Source organism: Lithobates pipiens, unplaced genomic scaffold, assembly GCF_037356315.1.
Source record: "Lithobates pipiens isolate NorthernLeopardFrog02 unplaced genomic scaffold, aLitPip1_a1.2 Scaffold_22, whole genome shotgun sequence".
In the NCBI taxonomy this organism is placed as follows: Eukaryota; Metazoa; Chordata; class Amphibia; order Anura; family Ranidae; genus Lithobates; species Lithobates pipiens.
The window spans coordinates 327,810,155-327,833,753 of NW_027507784.1; the positions used below are offsets into that span (position 1 = coordinate 327,810,155).

General features: G+C 40.6%; 1 protein-coding gene across 2 annotated transcripts in view; it reads right to left on the reverse strand.

Annotated features, from left to right (window-relative positions):
* Positions 1–15,147: 15,147 nt before the first annotated feature.
* ATP2A1 (ATPase sarcoplasmic/endoplasmic reticulum Ca2+ transporting 1) overlaps positions 15,148–23,599 on the reverse strand; it is a 29,780-nt gene continuing 21,328 nt past the window's right edge. Inside the window, exons 15-23 of one of the 2 annotated variants that reach the window (XM_077449629.1) lie at positions 22,957–23,292; positions 22,601–22,821; positions 22,065–22,267; positions 21,883–21,968; positions 21,440–21,573; positions 21,196–21,313; positions 20,120–20,237; positions 19,866–19,906; positions 15,148–15,713 (exon numbers count right to left, since the gene is read on the reverse strand). In XM_077449629.1, the coding sequence (XP_077305755.1) occupies positions 19,902–19,906; positions 20,120–20,237; positions 21,196–21,313; positions 21,440–21,573; positions 21,883–21,968; positions 22,065–22,267; positions 22,601–22,821; positions 22,957–23,292 (1,221 nt within the window). In that variant the 3' untranslated portion in view covers positions 15,148–15,713; positions 19,866–19,901. The remainder of the gene's footprint in view (positions 15,714–19,865; positions 19,907–20,119; positions 20,238–21,195; positions 21,314–21,439; positions 21,574–21,882; positions 21,969–22,064; positions 22,268–22,600; positions 22,822–22,956; positions 23,293–23,599) is intronic. The other variant, XM_077449628.1, reaches the window with a different exon arrangement.

Consider the following 23,599-nt stretch of genomic DNA (forward strand, 5'->3'; position numbering starts at 1 on the left):
TGGGGGACACTGGCCTGCAATGGGGGATGCCTCCTGTACCACGTCCTCTGTCTCTGACCATCTCCTGTACCATGTCCCCAGTCTGACCATCTTCTGTAGCATATCCCCAGTCTCTGACCATCTCCTGTACCACGTTCTCTGTCTCTGACCATCTCCTATACCGTGTCCCCAGTCTGACCATCTCCTGTACCGTGTCCCCTGTCTCTGACCATCTCCTGTACCATGTCCCCAGTCTCTGACCACCTCCTGTACCATGCATGCAGTCTCTGACCACCTCCTGTACCATGCATGCAGTCTCTGACCACCTCCTGTACCATGTCGCCAGTCTCTGACCACCTCTTGTACCATGTCGCCAGTCTCTGACCACCTCCTGTACCATGTCGCCAGTCTCTGACCACCTCCTGTACCATGTCGCCAGTCTCTGACCACCTCCTGTACCATGTCGCCAGTCTCTGACCACCTCCTGTACCATGTCGCCAGTCTCTGACCACCTCCTGTACCAAGTGGCCAGTCTCTGACCATCTCCTGTACCATGTCTCCAGTCTCTGACCACCTCCTGTACCATGTCCCCAGTCTCTGACCATCTCCTGTACCATGTCCTCAGTCTCTGACCATCTCCTGTACCATGTCCTCAGTCTCTGACCATCTCCTGTACCATGTCCCCAGTCTCTGACCACCTCCTGTACCATATTCCCAGTCTCTGACCATCTCCTATACCATGTCCCCAGTCTCTGACCACCTCCTGTACCATGTCCCCAGTCTCTGACCACCTCCTGTATAAAAATATTTTTTAAAAACAGTCATTTTCGGTATCGGTGCTGTTTCGGTATCGGTTTTGGTTTTTCGGCCTAGTGTATTTTTCATTTCCGGTATCGGGTTCGGTACCAAAAAACCCATTTGGTGCATCCCTACCTACCACCATTTATATTTATGAAGTAAATTTGGCACATTTTTCTGTCAGAGAGTCCCTACTACCATTTATATTTATGAGGTAAATTTGGTATATTTTTCTGTCAGAGAGTCCCTACCACCATTTATATTTATGAGGTAAATTTGGCAAATTTTTCTGTCAGAAAGTCCTTACCACCATTTATATTTATGAGGTAAATTTGGCACATTTTTCTGTCAGAGTGCTTACTGCCATTTATATTTATGAGGTAAATTTGGTATATTTTCCTGTCAGAGAGTCCTTACCATCATTTATATTTATGAGGTAAATTTGGTATATTTTTCTGTCAGAGTCCCTACCACCATTTATATTTATGAGTCAAATTTGGTATATTTTCCTGTCAGAGAGTCCTTACCACCATTTATATTTATGAGGTAAATTTGGCAAATTTTTCTGTCAGAGAGTCCTTACCACCATTTATATTTATGAGGTAAATTTCGCACATTTTTCTGTCAGAGGGTCCTTACCGCCATTTATATTTATGAGGTAAATTTCGCACATTTTTCTGTCAGAGTGCTTACCGCCATTTATATTTATGAGGTAAATTTGGTATATTTTTCTGTCAGAGAGTCCTTACCACCATTTATATTTATGAAGTAAATTTGGCACATTTTTCTGTCAGACGGTCCTTACCACCATTTATATTTATGAGGTAAACCGGGTATATATTTGTGTCAGAGAGCCCTTACCACCATTTATATTCATTGTTATGGGGTTATTGTGGTACATTTGTCTTTATCAGAGAGTCCTTACCACCATTAATATTCATGTGTATGAGGTAAATTTAGTACATTAGTCTGTCAGCCATTAACATTCATGTTAACGAGGTAAGCTTGGTAAACTTTCCTGTCGGGGGGGGGGGGTTGGGGTCCCATTATCACTTCTTATGCCTCTTGCACAGGGCCATAAAGAACAGCGTATGGGCATATAGTGTAAAAATACGTCTGTTGTTAGGGCACTTGGATCTACAGTGTATTTTTGCCCATAGGAATGCATTACCAACAATGGAATGTTTTTGTCACTTCCGGCACAAGCACTTAAAGCGGAGTTCCACTTATTTTTCTGTTTATTAAAAGTCAGCAGCTACAAAAAAAATGACATCGCAAATGCTTCACTTCCTGATTCCCTGACAGAAGATGGCGGCGGGGGCAGCCGAGTGAGGAGCGATTGCTCGTCATCTGCTGCCGACATCGCGGGCACCCTGGACAGGTAAGTGTCCATTTATTAAAAGTCAGTAGCTGCAGTATTTGTAACTGCTGACTTTTAATATTTTTTTTTTAAGGTGGCCCTCCTCTTTATGTAGAGAAACAATTCTTTTTTCAGATCCTCAGAGTTCTTTGCCATGAGGTGCCATGTTGAACTTCCAGTATGAGTGAGTGAAAGCGATAACACCAAATTGAACATACCGGCTCCACATTCACACCTGAGACCTTGTAACACTAACAATTCACATGACATCGGGGAGGGAAAATGGCTAATTGGACCCAATTTGGACATTTTCACTTAGAGGTGTACTCACTTTTGTTGCCAGCGGTTTAGACATTAATGGCTGTGTTGAGTTATTTTTGTTCAATATTTTTTTTATATATTATAGGTAGATAGATAATAACAAACATTGCATGAGAGACAATGAGAATGTAGAACAGTGAGCCGTCGTACATGTTAACCGGGTGATAACATTACATCATAATTAGAGGAAGTGTAGGGGAGAATAAACTCCCATCTGACACAGGTGGTACAGGCAATTATAGTACAATTATTTACAAAGGAGAGCAATGACTGTGGAAAGTGCCCCGAGAGGCCCTGACCACATATCTTCACATAATGTCTGAGCAGGGAGATGAAATATATCTAGAAGAAAGAGAAATAGAAGGAAGAGTATAAGAGAAATAGCAAAGAGGGAGGGTGTGTGAGTTATTTTGAGAGGACAGCAAATGTACACTGTTATACACGCTGTACACTCACCACTTTACATTGTAGCAAAGTGTCATTTCTTCAGTGTTGTCACATGAAAAGATATAATAAAATATTTACAAAAATGTGAGGAGTGTACTCACTTTTGTGAGATACTGTATATACAAGTTCTTTATGGAACAACAATCATTTACATAACAAAGCCTCGTGCACGCAGACCGGCCAGGGAGCCACACGTGCCCTGTACAGTCACCAATACAGGTACATTTCTGTACACAACTGTGGTTGGGTAAATGGCAATGGCTTCGGGAAACAGTGTTTATCTGCATGTACAGGTACGGTACTTTTCCACAAACGTTTCATTTTGAGAAGAGGAATGCATGTTGAAATGTATCCGGAACGCAGAAATTGTGGTTTGAAGTGGCCCTAAAACCTTGTGTTGCCCTTGTTTATCTTTGCAAGATTTGTTTTGCTTTTATCTGGTTTGTTTTAAAACCTACATAGCCTTTTCTTCAGAATTATGGATCCTTAGGCCCCTTTCACACATGTGGACCATATGTCCGTATTACATCCATCCGTGTTCGGATGAAATATGGACATACATGTATCCCTATGGGATAGCGGGTGTCAGCGGATGAATATCCGCTGACACCTGATATCACCCGTCCCCGATATGGTCCGATTCTGCAGACGGAGGAAAATCCTATTTTTATATCCGTCTGCAGAGCGGATCAGATGAACACGGAAAGTCGGTCCGTGTTCATCCGATCCCCCATAGAGGAGAGCAGAGATCTGACAGGGCGGTCCCTGCATGCAGGGACCGCCCTGTCATCCGCTGGCTCAGCAGGGATCAAGGGATCCATCTCGTGTGAAAGGGGCCTTAGTTCTTGGTGAAGCAGGTATGTTTTAATAATGTATTATGTAAAAGATTGTGTAATGGCCGGGTCACACCAGAACGTACCCGTTCCTATGCAGTTTCCTTGCAGTTTGTTGCAAAATGCACTGGAGCAATGAAAAAGTAGTGTAGGCACTACTTTTTCAAAGCGCACTGCACCAAACTGCACAGTACTGCAGGACCATTTGGTGCCTGTAAACACACTGCATTTACAATCTGCATTTGAGGTAATATTGACTATTCTTTGGCACCCGCATGCAGAACACACCATTTTTGGTAACATAAAAGATGTTACGCTGAGTAAATAGGTTCCTAACATGTCACGCTTTAAATTGGTGCATGCTTGTGGAATGGCAGCAAACTACGATACTTAAAAATATCCGTAGGCCACGCCTTAATTTTTTTAGCACGATACCTGTGTCGAGTTACAGAGAAGTTCTAGCGCTAGAATTATTGCACTCCCTCTAATGTTTGCAGCGATACCTCACATGTATGGTGCAAACACCATTTACATATGCAATGTATTGTTGTCGGAAGATGTCTCTGAAATGTGCCACATCCAAAATAGCTAGACAGAAAAAAGGATGGACCCCTAACTGGACTTTTAAGGCACTCAAATATGTGTAAGTAGAAAAATAAAATATTTTATTATTTATTTTTAAGTACATGTAGCAAAAAATACAGAATAAAAAGGGCGCAATGTTAGAAAGATATGCTTATGAATTGAAACAGTCAACACAATAATTGATGATATTATCTTATAAATCATCTAACTCATTTCAGAGTTTTCATCTTCTTCGAAGGTATGTAAGAGAATCAATTATGTGTCTAAAATGTATTAACCAATAGTTTAGATATATATGCAAGAATAGTAATTTACATTAATGATGTAAATTTGCGTATGACACATCTACTTACAAGATTGCTGAGACTGTCATATGCAACACATTCCACTTAGAATATTAAAAACAAGAAAATGGAGCAGAGGTATGTCCCGGATATGCCTGTCTATAATGGCTAGCCTTTAAGTGTAAAGTTATTTGCTGAAAGGCGGCCTAAAAGACCCGGGAAAACGTCAACACCCAATGTTGCTGAAGTCAAGGTAAGGCAGAGCCCTGCAGGTAAAGGCAATAAAGAGGTATGTATAATTGTTATAATTTATCCAAAAATAATATATATTTCCAGACATAAGATATTTTATTCCAGCATCGTACCTCATGATGGTGAATTAATGTTTATTAATTTGCAGGTAGGTATAAAAGGCTCAGAAATAAATGGCCACTGAAAAATATAATATAAAAAGTAGGAAGTGTGTAAATGTGATGGCCATATGATTAATTAAGATTGCCTGAATGTCCAGGATAAGTCAATGGATATAGACAATCAGTCCTCCAAACAGTCGTGACACTCACGGCTTGATAATTTCAATAGATTAACCACATGGAAAAACATCTGGTGAACATAGATCTAAGTAGAAAATAGTGGTGTGAATCTATATGTTTGCAATATAATTCATGTCCACAAGGTGGCATATATGTGATTAGCAATCAAAGGGGGGATTAATAGATAAATTTGAGCAAGCTATTATGTAAATATATGCACTTTAAGAAAAAATAATCATGAATAGTGTTGATTGCTCGTACTAAAACTGGGATTAATAAAATTATTAAATGAGTTTGCATGAACTATTAAATATGTATACTTTGAGAGAAAATATATAATCTGACTGAAGTTAATTCCTGATGCCACGGCTGGAGAGGATCAAGAGACATCCAAGACATCCATGGACAAGCAGTACAGTCAGGAGGAGAGTCAGGAGGAGAGCCAGATAAATAGGCAAAAACATACCTTGAACCAGACGGGCAATCATGTGGGAGGAGCACACTCCGGCACTCAACCCAATAGTGAGTGTTGGTTTGTGCTAACCAGAGCCTCTTATTTATAATGCCTCCCACACCAATCACGGACGCAGCCGATTGATATCAGCTGCGACCGAAATCTGGGTGGGAGGTGCAGGGCCATCGCATCACTCATCGGCTTCCTGAGCCGAGCATGCAACGCCCCCATCCCGACCGCACATGTGCGAGTCCCGCGCTGCAGAATGACGGCCTGCACCCATGGCCCACCGGCACATTGGCTTCAACGGCGTACAACGAATGCATGCCAGAGAAGCAAGATGGTGGGCGGAAGGACAGCGAGCCGTCTGAACGGCCAGTCATCAAAAGCCGCCACGGATTGCCAAATCCGGGTTGCTTTTGTGTCGGGCAGATTAGGTTTGAGACCCGGGTGGGCTCACCACAAAGGGGCACCTTGATTCTCAATATGAGAAACAAAGTGATTTCCTCGCTCCGAAAATGTATTCAGTAAACAACATACACATCCAAATAAGGTATATATGATTTAATATAGGAGAATAAAATATATAAGACTAACAAAGTATTACAGAAAAGAGAGACAATATGATCTTACAAAATTTAAAAGGCTAGTAGGTATATACTGGATTCTTTGTTAGTCCTAAAATTACCTCAGCCAAATATAGGCTAAATATAGAAATCAGAGTCAAATCATACTCAACAAATTATAATGGGAATAAGGTGCATGAATATCCCTAAAATAGGAAAATAATATGTTTTCAAGACAAAGGAAAAAATGGAAGGGAAGTTGTAAAAGGAGGAGGGGAGAGGAATTCCCTCCATCATAGAAAGTATAGTAATGATTAGTAGATCTGTCTTTACATGCCACCAGATGAAAATACTTCCAAGAATGGCTTGAAGCATACAGCTTCATTGAGGCCGGGAGGTTGGGTGGCTTTAAGGAGACAAATCCACCTCAATTCAAGCTGGAGAAGTGTTTTCTTCCAATCACCATCTCTGGGGTTGGGGTGGACTCGATCCAGGATAAGAAATTTTATCCTTGGGAATCTAGTCCTTGCACTATTTGTGTATGGCGGCGCAGAGGTAGCTCAGGGTCATTTGTTTGAATGCTTCTAATGTGTCTATAGCCATGTTTCCAAAACTCAAGCTTCGTTTTGCCTATATAGAAGCAACTGCAATCACAATGTAGCATATAAATGACACCGATAGTTCTACAATTCACAAAATGTTTTGGGCGAAATACTTGGCCGTTAGGGAGTGTGGGATTCCTAGTGATGTACATGTACTTGCAATACCTGCAGGTACTGCACATATAGGTTCTCTTGTATTTACAGGGGTCCGGTCGAGCTTCCCCCTTATATTCACTCGTAATGAGTTTGTCTTTTATAGATTTTACTTTTCTGAAAGAAAAGGGGGCGTTTAATATTCTAAGTGGAACGTGTTGCATATGACAGTCTCAGCAATCGTGTAAGTACATGTGTCATATGCATATTTACATCATTAATGTATGTTACTATTCTTGCATATATATCTAAACTATTTGTTAATACATTTTAGACACATAATTGATTCGCTTACAAACCCCCGAAGAAGGAGATGAAAACTCTGAAACACGTTGGGTGAATTATAAGATAATATCATCAATTATTGTGTTGACTGTTTCAGTTCAAATGCATATCTGTCTAACATTCCGCCATTTTTATTCTGTATTTCTATATGTACTTATCAGTAAAATATTTAAATTTTTCTACTTACACATATTTGAGGGACCTAAAAGTCCAGTTAGGGGTCCATCCTTTTTTCTGTACATTTACATATGCGTGAGTAACTTACGTATTGCCTCTGCATAGACGGGGGCTCTTTAACCACTTCCCGACCAGCGCACGACGATGTACGTCAACAGAATGGCACGGGCAGGCATATTGGCGTACAGGTACATCCAATATTCAATGCCGCCCTGCCATCGGGAGCGCGCCGCCGGCGGCGCGCTGCTGCGCTGGTCGGGACCCCCGTGAGTCCGGTCGCGGGACCCGCGGACACGATCGCCGCGGGCATCCCCGCGATCGTCTCACGGAGCGGCCGAATGGAGGAAATGCCGAGTAAACAGCATTTCTCCATTCTGCCTAGCAACTAGTGACGCTGATCTCTGCTTCATGTGATTGGAGCAGAGATCAGTGTTCACTAAATGAAAGCCCAACCCCCCCACAGTTAGTAACACACCCCTAGGAACACTTAACCCCTACACTGCCACCCACTGGTTAACCCCTTCACTGCCAGTGTCATTTACACAGGAATCACTGCATTTATATAGCAGTGATTACTGTATAAATGACAATGGTCCCAAAAATGTGTCAAAAATGTCCGATGGGTCCCCCACAATGTCGCAGTCACAATAAAAATCGCTGATCGCCGCCATTACTAGTAAAAAAAAAAATAATAAAAAATTATTAATAAAAATGCTATAAAACTATCCCTATTTTGAAAACGCTATAACTTTTGCGCAAACCAATCAATAATCGCTTATTGCGATTTTTTTTACCAAAAATATGTAGAAGAATACGTATCGGCCTAAACTGAGGGAAAAAAATGTTTTTTTATATATTTTTGGGGGATATTTATTATAACAAAAAGTAAAAAATAATGCGTTTTTTTTCAAAATTGGCGCTCTATTTTTGTTTATAGCGCAAAAAATAAAAACCGCAGGGGTGATCAATTACCACCAAAAGAAAGCTCTATTTGTGGGAAAAAAAGGACGTCAATCTTGTTTGGGAGCCATGTCGCACGACCGCGCAATTGTCAGTTAAAGCGACGCAGTGCCGAATCGCAAAAAGTGGTCTGGTCTTTGACCAGCAAATCGGTCCGGTCTGAAAGTGGTTAAAGATTTTTTATTATTATTATTTATTTTATTACTTTTTTTTTTTTTTTAGATTGTCCCTTTACTTATTTATCACTTTTAATTCTATCATAAGAAATTTAAACATTCCCTGTAATAGAAATAAAGCATGACAGGTCCTCTCTATAGAGACATCTGGGGTCTATGTAATGAGATGAAAGAGCATCGTTGGCTTAAAAAAAAAACAACCTAGGATATGGCATACAGGTGTAGCCATAAACCCGGTATAACCAGTTGAAGCCAATCTTGTACATATATATATGATTTAGCAGCAAGTGGTTAAACTTTCTTCTGATCACGTTAATATAGCATGAACTCTAGGTATAATCCTTTTTTAGAAGGGGCTCCTCAAGACCTGACAATTGTTTCAAAGGTTCCCCAGGAGTAAAAAGGTTGAGAAAGGCTGTTAGACATAAACATTCCCAAATCTGATAGTAAATTGCTGGATCAGACTAAAACACTCCCAGAGTACAATTATGCATGTTTAATCTAGATTTGTAAACACTAAGGAGGAGCATCACTCAGTTTTCTTCATTCCTTGTAGGCACCTTTCATCTTCAGTCTTTAAAGAATTTAGATCTTATAGGAGTGATGAATGTAGCTCTAAAGTGTTTGAAAACTCCACCCAAAAGATGGAAACAACAACCCCCCCCCCACAGTGTTTGGCCATAATGTGTTAGTATGCACCACATATAGCGCCTTGAAAAAGTATTCATAGCTCTTGAAATTTTCAACATTTTGTCATATTACAACCTAAAATGTTATTGTATATTATTGGGATTTTATGTGACAGACCAACACAAAGTGGCACATAATTGTGAAGTAGAAGGAAAATGATAAATGCTTTTCAACATTTTTTTTACAAATAAATATGTGAAAAGTGTGGCATGCATTTGTATTCAGCCCCCTTTACTCTGATACCCCTAACTAAAATCCAGTGGAACCAATTGCCTTCAGAAGTCACCAACTTAGTAAATATATTCCACCTGTGTATAATTTAATCTCAGTATAAATACATCAGTTCTGCGAAGCCCTCAAGAGGTTTGTTAGAGAACCTTAGTGAACAAACAGCATCACGAAGGCCAAGGAACACACCAGGCAAGTCAGGGATAAAGTTGTGGACAAGTTTAAGGAAGGGTTAGGTTATAAAAAAATATCCCAAGCTTTGAACATCTCACTGGGCTCTGTTCCATCCATCATCTGAAAATGGAAAGAGTATGGCACAACCACAAACCTACCAAGACATGGCCGTCCACCTAAACTGACAAGCCAGGAAAGGAGAGCATTAATCAGAGAGGCAGCCAAGAGGCCCATGGTAACTCTGGAAGAGTGCAGAGATCCACAGCTCAGGTGGGAGAATCTGTCCACAGGACAACTATTAGTGGTGCTCTCCACAGATCTGGCCTTTATAGAAGAGTAGCAAGAAGAAAGCCATTGTTGAAAGAAAGCCATAAGAAGTCCCATTCGCAGTCAGCCATGTGGGGGACACAGCAAACATCTGGAAGAAGGTGCTCTGGTCAGATGAGACCAAAATTTAACTTTTTGGCCTAAAAGCAAAATGCTATGTGTGGGGGAAAACAGTGCACATCACCCTGAAAACGTTATCCCCATCGTGAAACATGGTGGTGGCAGCATCATGTTGGGGGGATGCTTTTCTTCAGCAGGAACAGGGAAGCTGGTCAGAGTTGATGGGAAGATGGATGGAGCCAAATACAGGTCAATCTTAGAAGAAAACCTGTTAGAGTCTACAAAAGACATGAGACTGGGGAGGAGGTTCACCTTCCAGCAGGACAATGACCCTAAACATACAGCCAGAGCTACAATGCAATGGTTTCAATCAAAGCATATTCATGTGTTACAAGGGTCCAGTCAAAGTTCAGACCTAAATCCAATTGAGAATCTGTGGCAAGACTTGAAAATTGCTGTTCACCGATTCTCTCCTTCCAATCTGACAGAGCTTGAGCTATTTTGCAGAGAAGATTGGCCAAACATTTCACTCTCTAGATGTGCAAAGCTGGTAGAGACATTCCCAAAAAGACTTGCAGCTTTAATTTGCAGAGAAAGGTGGTTCTACAAAGTATTGACTTAGGGGGGGCTGAATACAAATGCACGCCACACTTTTCGCATATTTATTTGTAAAAAAATGTGAAAAACATTTATCATTTTCCTTCCACTTCACAATTATGTGACACTTTGTGTTGGTCAATCACATAAAACCCCAATAAAATACATTTAGGTTTTTGGTTGTAACATGACAAAATGTGGGAAATTTCAAGGGGTGGGAATACTTTTTCATGGCACTATACTAACAATATATATATAAATATGGCACACTACCACTTTAACTACCTCAATACAGGGCAGTTTCACCCCCTTTCTGCCCAGACCAGTTTTCAGTGCTGTCAAACTTTGAATGACAATTGTGCGGTCATGCAACTCATTACCCAAATCATTTTTTTTATAATTTTCTTCCCACAAATAGAGCTTTCCTTTGGTGGTATTTAATCACCGCTGGGTTTTTTAGTTTTCCCTTAAAAAAAACGAAAATAGACCAAACATTTTGAAACAAAATAAGTTTTCCTTAGTTTCTGTCAGAATATTTTGTAAATAAGTAATTTTTCTACTTATCTAATGTGTGCTGATGAGGCTGCACTGATGGGTAGGGGTGCAACGGATCGTCACCGATTCGTGATCCGAACGGGTCACCCCGCTCGGATTGGCACATGCCGTGATCCGTGGAGCGCTCCGCGGTCTCGGCCTTTGGAAAGGCCGCGGCTTCGGCCTAGCTCCGAAGCGGCGGCCATCTTTCTACACCCAGGCTGTTTACACTGTGATCGCTCCGACGCCGGTTCCTCTCTCCCCTCTCTGTACTAATCTGTACAGTGGAGGGGAGAGATCCTGAGATGGAAGCAGCCATCCCTGCCAATACTCTGCAATACCCTGCCTATACTCTAGCAATACCCTGCCTATACTCTAGCAATACTCTGCAATTCCCTGCCAATACTCTAGCAATACTTTTGCAATACTCTGCCTATACTCTAGCAATACTCTGCAATACTTTGCAATACCCTGCCTATACTCTAGCAATACTCTGCAATACCCTAGCAATACTCTGCAATACACTGCCAATACTCTAGCAATACTCTGCAATACACTGCCAATACTCTAGCAATACTCTGCAATACCCTGCCAATACTCTAGCAATACTCTTCAATACCCTGCCTATAGTTTAGCAATACTCTGCAATGCTCTGCAATACCCTTGCAATACTCTGCAATACACTGCCAATACTCTAGCAATACTCTGCAATACACTGCCAATACTCTAGCAATACTCTGCAATACCCTGCCAATACTCTAGCAATACTCTTCAATTCCCTGCCTATACTCTAGCAATACTCTGCAATACTCTGCAATACTCTGCAATACCCTGCCTATACTCTAGCAATACTCTGCCAATACTCTAGCAATACTCTGCAATACCCTGTCAATACTCTAGCAATACTCTGCAATACTCTAGCAATACTCTGCAATACCCTACCAATACTCTAGCAATACCCCAATACTCTGCAATACTCAGCCAATACCCTGCCTGCCAATACTCAGCCAATACCCTGCCTGCTAATACTCAGCGATACCCTGCAATACTCGGCGATACCTTGCCTGCCAATACTCTAGCAATACCCAGCCATACTCTGCGATACCCAGCCATGCTCTGCGATACCCAGCCATACTCTGCGATACCCAGCCGTACCCAGCCATACTCAGCCGTACCCAGCCAAACTCAGCCATACCCAGCCATACTCAGCCATACCCAGCCGTACTCAGCCATACCCAGCCATACTCAGCTGTACCCAGCTATGCTCAGCCGTACCCAGCCGTACTCAGCTGTACCCAGCCGTACCCAGCCATACTCAGCCGTACCCAGCTATGCTCAGCCGTACCCAGCCATACTCAGCCAATATTACAGTGGGGGAGATTGTGGATATTACAGTGGGGACTATATGGTGGTGGAATTTTCACAGGTTTTTGCAAATTAAATTATTATTTGCTGATCCGAAAAATTATCCGATCCGTGACTCTGATCCGAAATCCGATCCGTGAGTTTTTTGATCCGTTGCACCCCTACTAATGGGCACTGATAATCTGCACTGATGAGGTGACACTGATGATCACTGATATGCTGTACTGATGGGCACTGACGAAGCGGCACTGATGGGGTGGCACCAATGAGGAGGCACTAATATGCAGCACTCACGGACACTGATAGGTGGCAATGATATGCAGCACAGATGAGCACTGATAGGCAGCACTGATGAGCACTGATAGGTGGCACTGATGGGCACTGATAGGTGGCACCAATAGGTTACACTGATGAGCACTGATAGGCGGCATGGATGGACAGCACTGATGGGCAGGCACTGATGGGCACTGAAAGGCAGCACACAGAATTACAAGCAGTGATCCAAAGCTTTCTTTTATCTGCCAGTAACTGCGATGGGAGCGCGCAGGGAACACGCTCTCTCCACAGATGTGTCTGCATTGTGGTACGCAGATATACAGCTGCTTGGCGCCAAGGCCCACCCGCTGAGACGCTGCATTTTTTGCGTACTGAAATGCAGACACAGCCAATCACTGCGGTCACATGAATTTGTTATGAAGTTTGTTACTGGTTCCGATTGGAGAAGAGAATGTCGTAATTTTCCTTAGTTGTATCCACTGAGGGTGGGATTGCAATGTTCCCATTGTTTTTACTTTTAATACTGTTTGTGATTGTGGACTTGTTTGTGTAGCAGAGATTTTGTCTCTTGATTGTGGATGGAGGTGATAGTGTGCTATTTGTAAAAGTTCTGTTTAGGCCCATTTACACGGGCGCCTCCGCAATGTGGAATCCGCTGGCTCAGCGGGGAATCTCTCTGCTGATCCCCACTGAGCAGGCGGGTGACAGGTTCTTGTCCACTCCGCTATGCAGAGCAGACACAGACATAGTCCCGCTCTCTTCTATAGGGGAATTGGATGGAAATGGACCGCCTGTCTGTTTCTATCTGATGCCAATCAATCCGATCCACCAGAGGGATAGAAAATAGGACCACCATCCATCTGTTTTTGGTGGACAGGATCGGAATCAGATGGCTGCAGGTGTCAGCGGTTAGGTGTCTGCTGACATCTGCCGCTCCATAGAGGACAATGCAGTGTCCGATCAGGTTAGCCTGAAAAACAGACAGGCGGACCCGATCAGACAGCCCATGTGAAAGAGGAATAAGGGTATTAACATAGTTCTCACAAAGGGTCTTTCCAAATGGAGAACCAATTGGATGTTTATCTGATTATTATTATTAATGCTGATGTTAGACTGGTGGCCAGGTTCCTTGTATTTCATATTTTTAATGGCTCTTTTGTATTTCCAGGGCCTTGTCTTTACTTGTACATAGCCTATTGAGTTCTAGTTTCTTAAAAAAAAATTTTTTTAATTCTTCTCGATTATAAAACATTTTTCAATTTCAAAAAGTCTACCAGTTTAACATCAGCAATAGCAATAATACTCAAGAAACATCCAATCAGTTCTCCATTCAGGGAGACCCCCAACAACAAACCAACTGATGTTATCACCATCAGAGGACATAACTGAAACCCTTTCTTCAGAAGGGACAACTACGTTAATACTCTTACTAGAACTTTCACCATTAGCGCACTATTAGCTCCATCCACAATCATTAGACAACATCCTTGTTACCCCCAATCCCTCAATCACTTCTTAAAGTGGTTGTAAACCCCTGCACCCAGTGAAGTGAAAGGCCTCAGGTGATACACAGAGATTAAACAAATCCTCCTACATAAGTTGTACGGTGTAAGGTGTTTATCTGCGGTCTTCTCTTGTCTAAAGTACAGTACATCCATTCAAAATCCAGAATTTATAAAGCTTGTCAAAGCTGTCAGAAAAAAGTGGGCAGAGAACTGAAGTTACACTCTACAGAGCTTAGTGAGGAGAGCTCTGAGAGCTGATTGAAGGGAATGGACATCCCCCCTCCACACATCCCATAGAAACAGAGCTGAGGCTGTCAATCAGCTGGAGGCCACTCCCCTGTCACCATTTTTCTCTTGGTGTCAGGAAAACTTGTCAGAAGTGACTCATGCTGATAGCAGAGGATGGAGGCAGCCGACAGAAATGACACTTAGTGCTCCTAATTGAGACACACTACAGAGGGATATGCTTTGTTCATATTTTATGTCTGAGGTTTACAACCACTTTAATTCTCTGGGACTAAGATCCTCAAGGACATTAATGACTCTTCTGCTGATATATCTTAACCCACCAACTCCCCATGTTTATTTTTTAAACCTCCAATTAAGTTCTACAAAAAGGAGGTGTGTCACTGACAGGACCACCAGGTCAAAATAAAGGGGGGGAAAAACCCTGGAAAAAAAAAGAAAACGAATGCAGCCATTACAGTTAAGGACTAGTAAGCTGTAGTAAGCTTTAACTGTATTTAAATCCTTATTGATTTTCATACACACAGTTTTTATACCATCTTTCCATAATTAGACACTTATAGAAATGTAAACAACATATGCAATAAACAGATACTCCATGCCCCACAGAATAATAACACGGACAAGAGGAATCAGTTTAACTTATTGTTTAATTTTAATAAATAGCTAGAACAGTTTTCATTTGGTTTTCTCGCTTCCATTTTTTTCTTTGCTACAAGCTGCAACTCCCACGGAGGGCTGGAAACAGGATAACATGACACTGCGATTTACAAAACACTGGCTTGGTAACTTTCACTGATGGTGGAGACACTGGGGGGAAAAGACATTCTTAGTCCTGGTATACTCCAGCTGGGTGATAATTTCCTTCACTTGTACGCGGAATAATTGAGGCATGACATGAAGGGAGTGCTATAAAAAGGGGCACAATTGGAAGCACAACTTTGAAGGCACTTGGAAAAAAAAAAAAACAGATCAACAGAAAAACAGCCCATCGATAACCCAGCCCTGCAGTCGGACCTGGTGGACACCAGGAAGTGAGGGCTTTGGTAAGACGGATGGAAGGTTGGCAGTGATGTGTTTCAGAATATCGAGATGAGACATCAGTAAGGGATAATGTAACAGAAAGTCTTAATGGAGGTTTTGGGCTGATATCTGACTTATTTCAGTAAAAAGCTGAATTCCTTTTACTGCGGTTTATCTGTCAAGAAAGAAAGAGGGGGGGAGGGAAATTCATTAGATTTACAGTATGCTTTTAACTAAATCAGATTAATTTCTTGTCCCAGGATATGTAGGGGCATTTTCATTTCCTGTTTAATAAGTTGCTCTATGGGATGATGGACTTAGATGTGACTTACAGAAAGGTTTTCATGCATGTGTAAGTCAAGACTTTATTAAGAAAAAAATTAAAAATTTAATTTAAAGGTCAACTAAACCCAAAATGGATATCTCTTTTTTAAGTTAACTCAAAAACTGAAGATTTGTTATCTTATAAGGAACATCTAGAAATGTTAATTGTGCCTGAACATTACACTGGAATAATTACATTTTTGTTTTAGATGGCAGTGTATGTCATGTGCCTAAGCACTCCTATGCCTTGAGCCTCATAGCTGTATATTTGCAGTAAAATGATTGAAGGCACTACTCCCTCTCCTTGATGGTCTCACACATTTTGGGGTGAGACTTGGCGCTGTCACTGCTATGCAGCTCACTAGTTTCCTTGCTGGAGAGGGCTTGAACCTGTGGACCTGCATTGCAAGGATCTGCCTGCAACTGTTTATTCATTAATTGAATCTGTGCTTTGTCTTGGGAGAGGGGGGCTGACTTAAAGAAGTTAAAAAAGCACAACCCTGAGCCTCTACCAAGACTGTCACCTCTCTAAAGACACAGTGGGAGATTTTTACTAAAACTGGAGCGTGTAAAAGCTGGTGCAGCTCTGCACAGTAACCAATCAGCTTCCAGGTGTTATTGTCTAAAGCTTAAACTGCAACTAGAGGCAAAACCTTTTTTTTCGTTTTGGATAGAGTGGAGAGGGATTAGAACACCTGTCAAGTTTTTATTGCTGCCTGTGCCCTCTTTAGGGAGATTCACCCTCTCAATTTGTCCTGTTTACCATTGTTATTGAAAGTAAAAGAAAACCTCAAATTTTGGGTTGTCCCCAGAAAAGTATTAGAGGGCAAATCTTATAATGGGGACACTAGTTCTGGTGACCTTGAGGTCCCCAAGGGATTCCCTTCATTTGCAGGGATTTCCTCTCACTTCCTTGTTTGGCTATGGGACAGGAAGTAAAGGGAAATCTTCCCAATGGTTCACAGATGCTTATAGCTCTACTTTAATTGAACAAGTTGAAGTTAGAAACTGATTGGCTACCATGCAGAGCTGCACCAGATTTTGCACTCTCCAGTCTTAGTAAATCTCCTCCACAGTGTGAGATAAGGCATGGTATGTCAGTAATAGGGAAAATATCAACTGCTGGGAGCTAATACTGGTGATTAGCACACACAGCAGGGCGCAGCTTCCTGAATTTAGGTCCTTTTTAAGTGGCTCTTAGCAAGTTGTATCCTATGCTGGCTCCTTATATTCCCCAAGAACTCCAGGGGGAATAAATCCCCATGAGAATTCTCAGTTGTGCCCAGCTGTCACTACAAAGATAAATAATAGTGTCACACTCATCAAGTGGATTTTTGCTAATGTGAATTAAACAAATAAACAGTGATTCCAACTTATGCCTTTTGGAAAGGGACAGAGCGAGAATTAAAGACACAGGGGTTGATTTATTAAAGGCAAATACACTGTGCACTTTGCAAGTGAAGTTGCACTCTGCAAGGGAATTTTCCGCAGGAAAAAAAATTCTACAGATCCAAAAAATATCCAATCAACTGCAATAAAATAAAAAGAAAGACACCATTTTTTTTGCTTGCATTGTTTGGATGATGGAAGTCAGCAGAACTTCTGGTGCAGAGGGCAAATGCACTTGCAAAGTGAACATTCTGTAAAACAAAACCAAGGAAATTTCCATGCTCAACTTACTGACCAGCCTTCGACCAACAGTATGCGTTAAAAACAGGGGTTTAGTTGCACACATTTGTGACCACTTGTTTGTAAAGTGAACATTCTGTTTGCCTTTAGTAAATCAACCCCACAGTATGTAGGAAAAATCTGTTCCCTGGAGTCTCCAAAAGATTTAAAGTGAGATTTGTGTTTAAGGGCCAGTTCACACCAGATGCAGTTCCGTGCGCTTTTTTTCTGCACAAAATGCATGCACAGTGTTTTCCATGTATTCCAATGGCTCTGGTTCACACCATGCAGTCAGTTTCCAGTCAGTTTCTGCACCGGAAATTGACTACATGGTGTGAACCAGAGCCATTGGAATACATGGAAAACACTGTGCGTGCATTATAGTGCAAAAAAAAAAAAAGGATCTGCATGGAACTGCATCTGGTGTGAACTGGCCCTTAAAATAATAAACATGTTATACTTATCTGCTCTGTTGCAGTAGTTTTACACAGAGCATCCCCATTCCTCCTCTTCTCATGTCCCCTGCCAGCCCTCCTGGCTCCTCCCTCCTGCCTAGTGCCCTCATAACAAGAAGCTTGCTATGGGGGCACTCAAGCAGGCTCGTTCTCAAATCACTGCTCTGTGTGTCCATTGTGTTTTGTGATCCGATGATGCCATCATTGATTTCACAATTCGATCAACCAAGTCTTTCATTTCATGTTGCTACAGAAAATAATTTTTGTGGCCTTGAAACTTTTTCTTTCTAGGATTTTCCTTTTTGTGCGCTCATGTGCATTTCTTTTTTTTTCCTTATATTTCTTGCACGATTCTCCCCATCACTGATCAGAAAATCGTTAGTTTTTCAAAAAATTTCCAACATGCCGGACTGCTCAAATTCGATGGCTGCACGCCATTGCTGCAGCCCACTTATGGTGAAAATTTAGAACGAAAATTCTTATTTACGATTTTCGTAAGAAAATTCTTTTGGAATTCAACCCATCTGATAAGTCAGTCCTTATATATAAGCTGTTTAAAAGTAGAGAAGCCGTTTTGCTTACAGTAACCAATCAATCATTCCTACAAGGATTTACTAATACTTGTTAGAGAAATTAAAGAATTACCTGGTTGATATGGGAAACATAGGCAGTGGGGTTTATTTACGAAAAGGCAAATCCACTTTGCACTAAAAGTGCACTTGGAAGTGCATTCGCTGTAGATCTGAGGGGGACATGCATGGAAAATAAAAAACAGCATTTTGGCTTGCACATGATTGGATGATAAAATCAGCAGAGCTTCCACTCATTTCAGATCTTCCCCTCACTTGCAGTGCAAAGTGGATTTGCCTTTAGTAACTCAACCCCAGTGCACCTTTTCAGACACTTTCAGTACTTTAGTAGCTTACCTTTCAGTTAGGCAGAGATTTACACCCAGAACCGCATTGCCCAGTCAGTCATTCACTGATTTTTTTCTTTGGCGCACACAAAAGCAGCTAATACAGTATATATATATAGATCCATTTCACCAGCCCTTTTCATGCAGCGTTTTCAACATGTCAGCAGAAACAAATAATACTTTTTTTTGTGAACAAAAAAAGTCTTCTACGTGATAACGTTTTCAAATCCGTTCCGATTTTTTTTCACTCAAACCTTTGTTTAGGTTGCGCAAAAATAAATCTGACATCTGGGACATATGATACAAATTTTATATCATATGATTGCTGAGAAATTAACATTTGCAACAAACATAGCTGTCAAAAGAGATTGCAGCAAACATATAAGATAGGAACATGTTGCTTTTTGGTTCTTATGCTGGTTCTTTGATGACATAAGAGACAAAACAGATGTGAATTTTAAATAAATGGCACAGTTTAAATCATGAAGTAAACCTGAACAAAGGGGAAATCCCAGACAGGTAAAAAGGGTATAATCAGATTATTGTTAATTATTTAAGTCCGTGTGAGGCCTTTCTGTGGTAGGGGATTAATGTTTTAATTCTAGGCTTTAATGGTCAGTTTTGTGATGTATTATTTTGTGAAGTAAAAGTGCTTGATAGATTGTAGTGTTAAATGTGTATTACATAGTACAAATAAATTATTCACTAGAATGGACTATATGTAAAAGTACAGTTTTAATTGCAGTTCTTTTGTGCTAGGAGTTTGAAATGTCTACTGATGTAGATGTACTGTAAATAGGAACTGGGTGACAGAACTGACAAGACATATATAGAAGACATTGTAATCGGGTTAGGTTACAGATGACAGACAGTGGAGCAGCACATGAAGGTGAATGAATATGGATAACTGCATGCAGATGATAAAGGCAAGAATGCTGTAAATGCATGCAATGTGATGGGATACCTGTTAAACAACAACAGGGTGGTGGTAAGGAAAGGTTTATCCTATGGGAGAGGATAGAAAAATACTGGTTTAATATGACATTGAAAATGAAAATGATGTTTAGTACATTTCTGTAACTTATCCAGACTTTGCATTCAAATAATGTTGTTTATGGTAGTAATGTATAAAGCAGTTATCTTACTGACTTTAAAATCCAGCCTATTTATCTTGACAAATAAGCCACCGTTGCTACAAACTAAAATGATTGCACTTACCTTCAAGGTAGTTACGGGCAACAAATTTCAAAAGCTCATCCAATAGGATGACAGGGAAGGAAATCTTCAGTACAACGAACCACTGTTCTACGTTCAGAGGTGTCAACTTGAAGATCATCTAAGGAATAGATCAAAAAACAGGATGAAGCAATGTCCTAGAGCATCTACAATACATTCATGAACTTGGTGATTTGTTAATAAAATACAGTTTGTTTTTAGCTTTCAAGATTGATGTGTGTTTGAAAATATTACTCCTGATTTTTTTTTAGAAGAAAGGCAGCACTGGTTTCATATTTAAAGGATGTTAGTTTTAAAAGTGAAAAAACAGCATCTTCTTCCTAATATATAACTATGAAGTTAATACTAGCAGATTTCAGATTCTTGTCAGGTTGACTAATTTGTTTATTTTGTTCATCTTTTTCAGGACAGAAACTATATGTAATTGAAACAATGGAGGAAATATGGGTGCATGTATTTGTTACATGACTTTGCTAGACATTAGATTATAAATAATGCATTATGGGCAATGGCAGGCTTGTTATTGATGGGCCGTGCATTCCAGTGGTACAGGCGTCTGCCCTTCCCTCTACATGCCAGGGTCCCAATGTCCGGCTATTGAATACAACACCTTTCCTACATGACTTGATAGCTGTGCACACTGGGAATGATGATCTATGTGATTTGGTTATAATTTTATTTGTTCTTGTTCCTCTTATATTTACTTATGGGCACACTCCTTATACCTTGCTTCGACAATAACTGTCTTTGTTTTTTTTTTCGGCATTACTCTGCAATGGATGTGCTTCACTATATATATATATATATATATATATATATATATATATATATGTATATATTTCTTCTATTTTGCAAAATGTATAATAAACACAAATTCAACATGAATAAGGCATTATGTATGCCAGAATTACAATTTAGGAACATTAGTGAAAGTAAATGTTAATTCAATATATGGTATACAAACTGAAGTCTGTTATTTATTAGCTAAATTATACTTTAATCAATGACTATACTCTGGTCTTCTTTTTATAATATACAACTTTAACATTTTCACTTACAGGCAGAGGTTCAACATAGAGGATAAGGAAGTGGAGGGACATGGATAGGCAGATGGAGCCCAGCAGCCAAAAGTTGACCCATGGGGGCATTCTGATCAGAGACTGGTTTTCTGAAAGACTGTAAGAAGAAAAGAAGAAAATAATATGTCTCTTTTTGTCATTATGATATAATAATAATAATAAAAAAAGAAAAGTGTCACAAAGGCGGGGGAAAAAAAAAGGAAGATTCTGATAGTGTTTTTACCTGTTGAGAGCATTGCACATCTCAATTGTGACCAACACAGACAGAGCCATGGTCATTGGAACTGGAGACTCAAAGACTTCACAATCATGACCCTCAAATTCGGGATTGTCTTCTGTGCACTGCATGAAGTGGCTCTGGGTGTATAAAAAAATTAAAATAAGAAAAACTTATATTCTATTAAATAGCAATATTCAAGGTGGAGCTTTTGAATTATTCCCTTCTTCAAAATTTTCTTGAAATAGTAAAGGAAAAAATTAAAATAAGAAAAACTTATATTCTATTAAATAGCAATATTCAAGGTGGAGCTTTTGAATTATTCCCTTCTTCAAAATTTTCTTGAAATAGTAAAGGAAAAAATGTGCATTCTTCACTGCCTGATTATGTACAAAACTGACCTTTGAAGAAAACGTGATAAAAAAAAAAAAATTTAAACATATCCTTACCAGCTGGTAGAAAGATACATTAGGTCCATCGTCAGCATACAGAAACCACCAGGCAGCAGCACCAACAGTGGCTGCACCGACGTAGCCTGAAAAGAAAGATGATTTGTATGGTTATTATAAACACAAAGACTTATGACGCAAGAACAAAAAAGTAAACTGCAATACAAAGCAATGCACCATACCTCCAATGGCCATGTAACGGAAGAAGAGCCATCCACTGATGAGGGGCTCTTTGGGGCTACGTGGTGGTCTGTCCATGATGTCCAGATCAGGGGGGTTGAAGCCGAGGGCTGTAGCAGGCAGACCATCTGTGACCAAGTTCACCCACAGCAGTTGTACGGGGATCAAAGCCTCAGGCAGACCCAGAGCAGCAGTCAGGAAGATACTGTTGAAACAAAAATATGGACCTAGATGTCAAGTTCCCATGACAAATAAAAATGATAAACGACACCATAGTGACCTCATTTGATGGGTGTACCTTTTGTATTGAACTGTACTGTAATTGTGTTGTTCCACCCCCTATACATTGTAAAGCACGGCGTAAACTGTTGGCGCTATATAAATCGTTAATAATAATGGGTGAACCAAAGTATTATTGCAAAATGAGTTATAAATGTGACGTGAAACTTAATAATTTATTTGGACCAAAACTTGGAGTATCATTTAAATCTCTAGAGATCCCTGGGACATGAATGGGGTCTGAAAATTAATAACTCACCAGACGACCTCTCCTACATTGGAGGAAATGAGGTAGCGGATAAATTGCTTCATGTTGTTGTAGATGGCACGGCCCTCTTCTACTGCAGCCACAATGGTGGCGAAGTTATCATCAGCCAACACCATCTCTGAAGCTGTCTTAGCTACAGCAGTACCAGAGCCCATAGCAATACCGATCTCAGCCTTCTTCAGTGCTGGGGCATCATTTACACCATCACCAGTCTGGCAGAAAAAAAGGATAATATATGATGTTAGACTTTTGCAGCAGAAAAACATAGTACAGTTATACAACCAGAGGGAAAGACGTGCAATATAATTTAGAGGAAAGAAAAATCTCCATATAATTTATTTGCATACCATAGCTGTAATCTCATCGCAGGATTGCAGGAACTCTACAATCTTGGACTTGTGAGATGGCTCGACTCTGGCAAAGCAGGAAGCATGTTTGACGGCTTCTCTCTGTTCTGCAGGAGGCAGATCATCAAACTCACGACCAGTGTAGGCACGGGTTGACACATCGTCATTCTCACCAAAGATTCCAATACGACGGCAGATGGCGATAGCTGTGCCTTTGTTGTCACCAGTGATCATGATGACACGGATACCAGCATCACGGCAAAGTTGGATGGAGCCCATGACCTCTTTACGTGGGGGATCCAGCATACCCACACAGCCAACGAAGGTCAGGTCAGTCTGTGGAATAGAAGTTAAGTTAGCTGCAGCAGTGTAATCAGTTGATATAAATTAATGTGATAAGTTTGTATTTGAAAAGAGAACAGTTTATACTTTGAGATACTAATGAGCTAGCATGACATATACAGTTCTGTCAATGTGAGTTAAGTTTTAGATTTTCAGTGATATGGTTTTATTTATTGTTTATAATGGTGATTACCTATTATGGGAAACATGATTTGCCCGTAATTTACTGCTGAAATGTCCCCACAGACGTGTTTGTAGGGGGGGGATACATTGTCTCACACAGTCTTGAAATGTCATATCT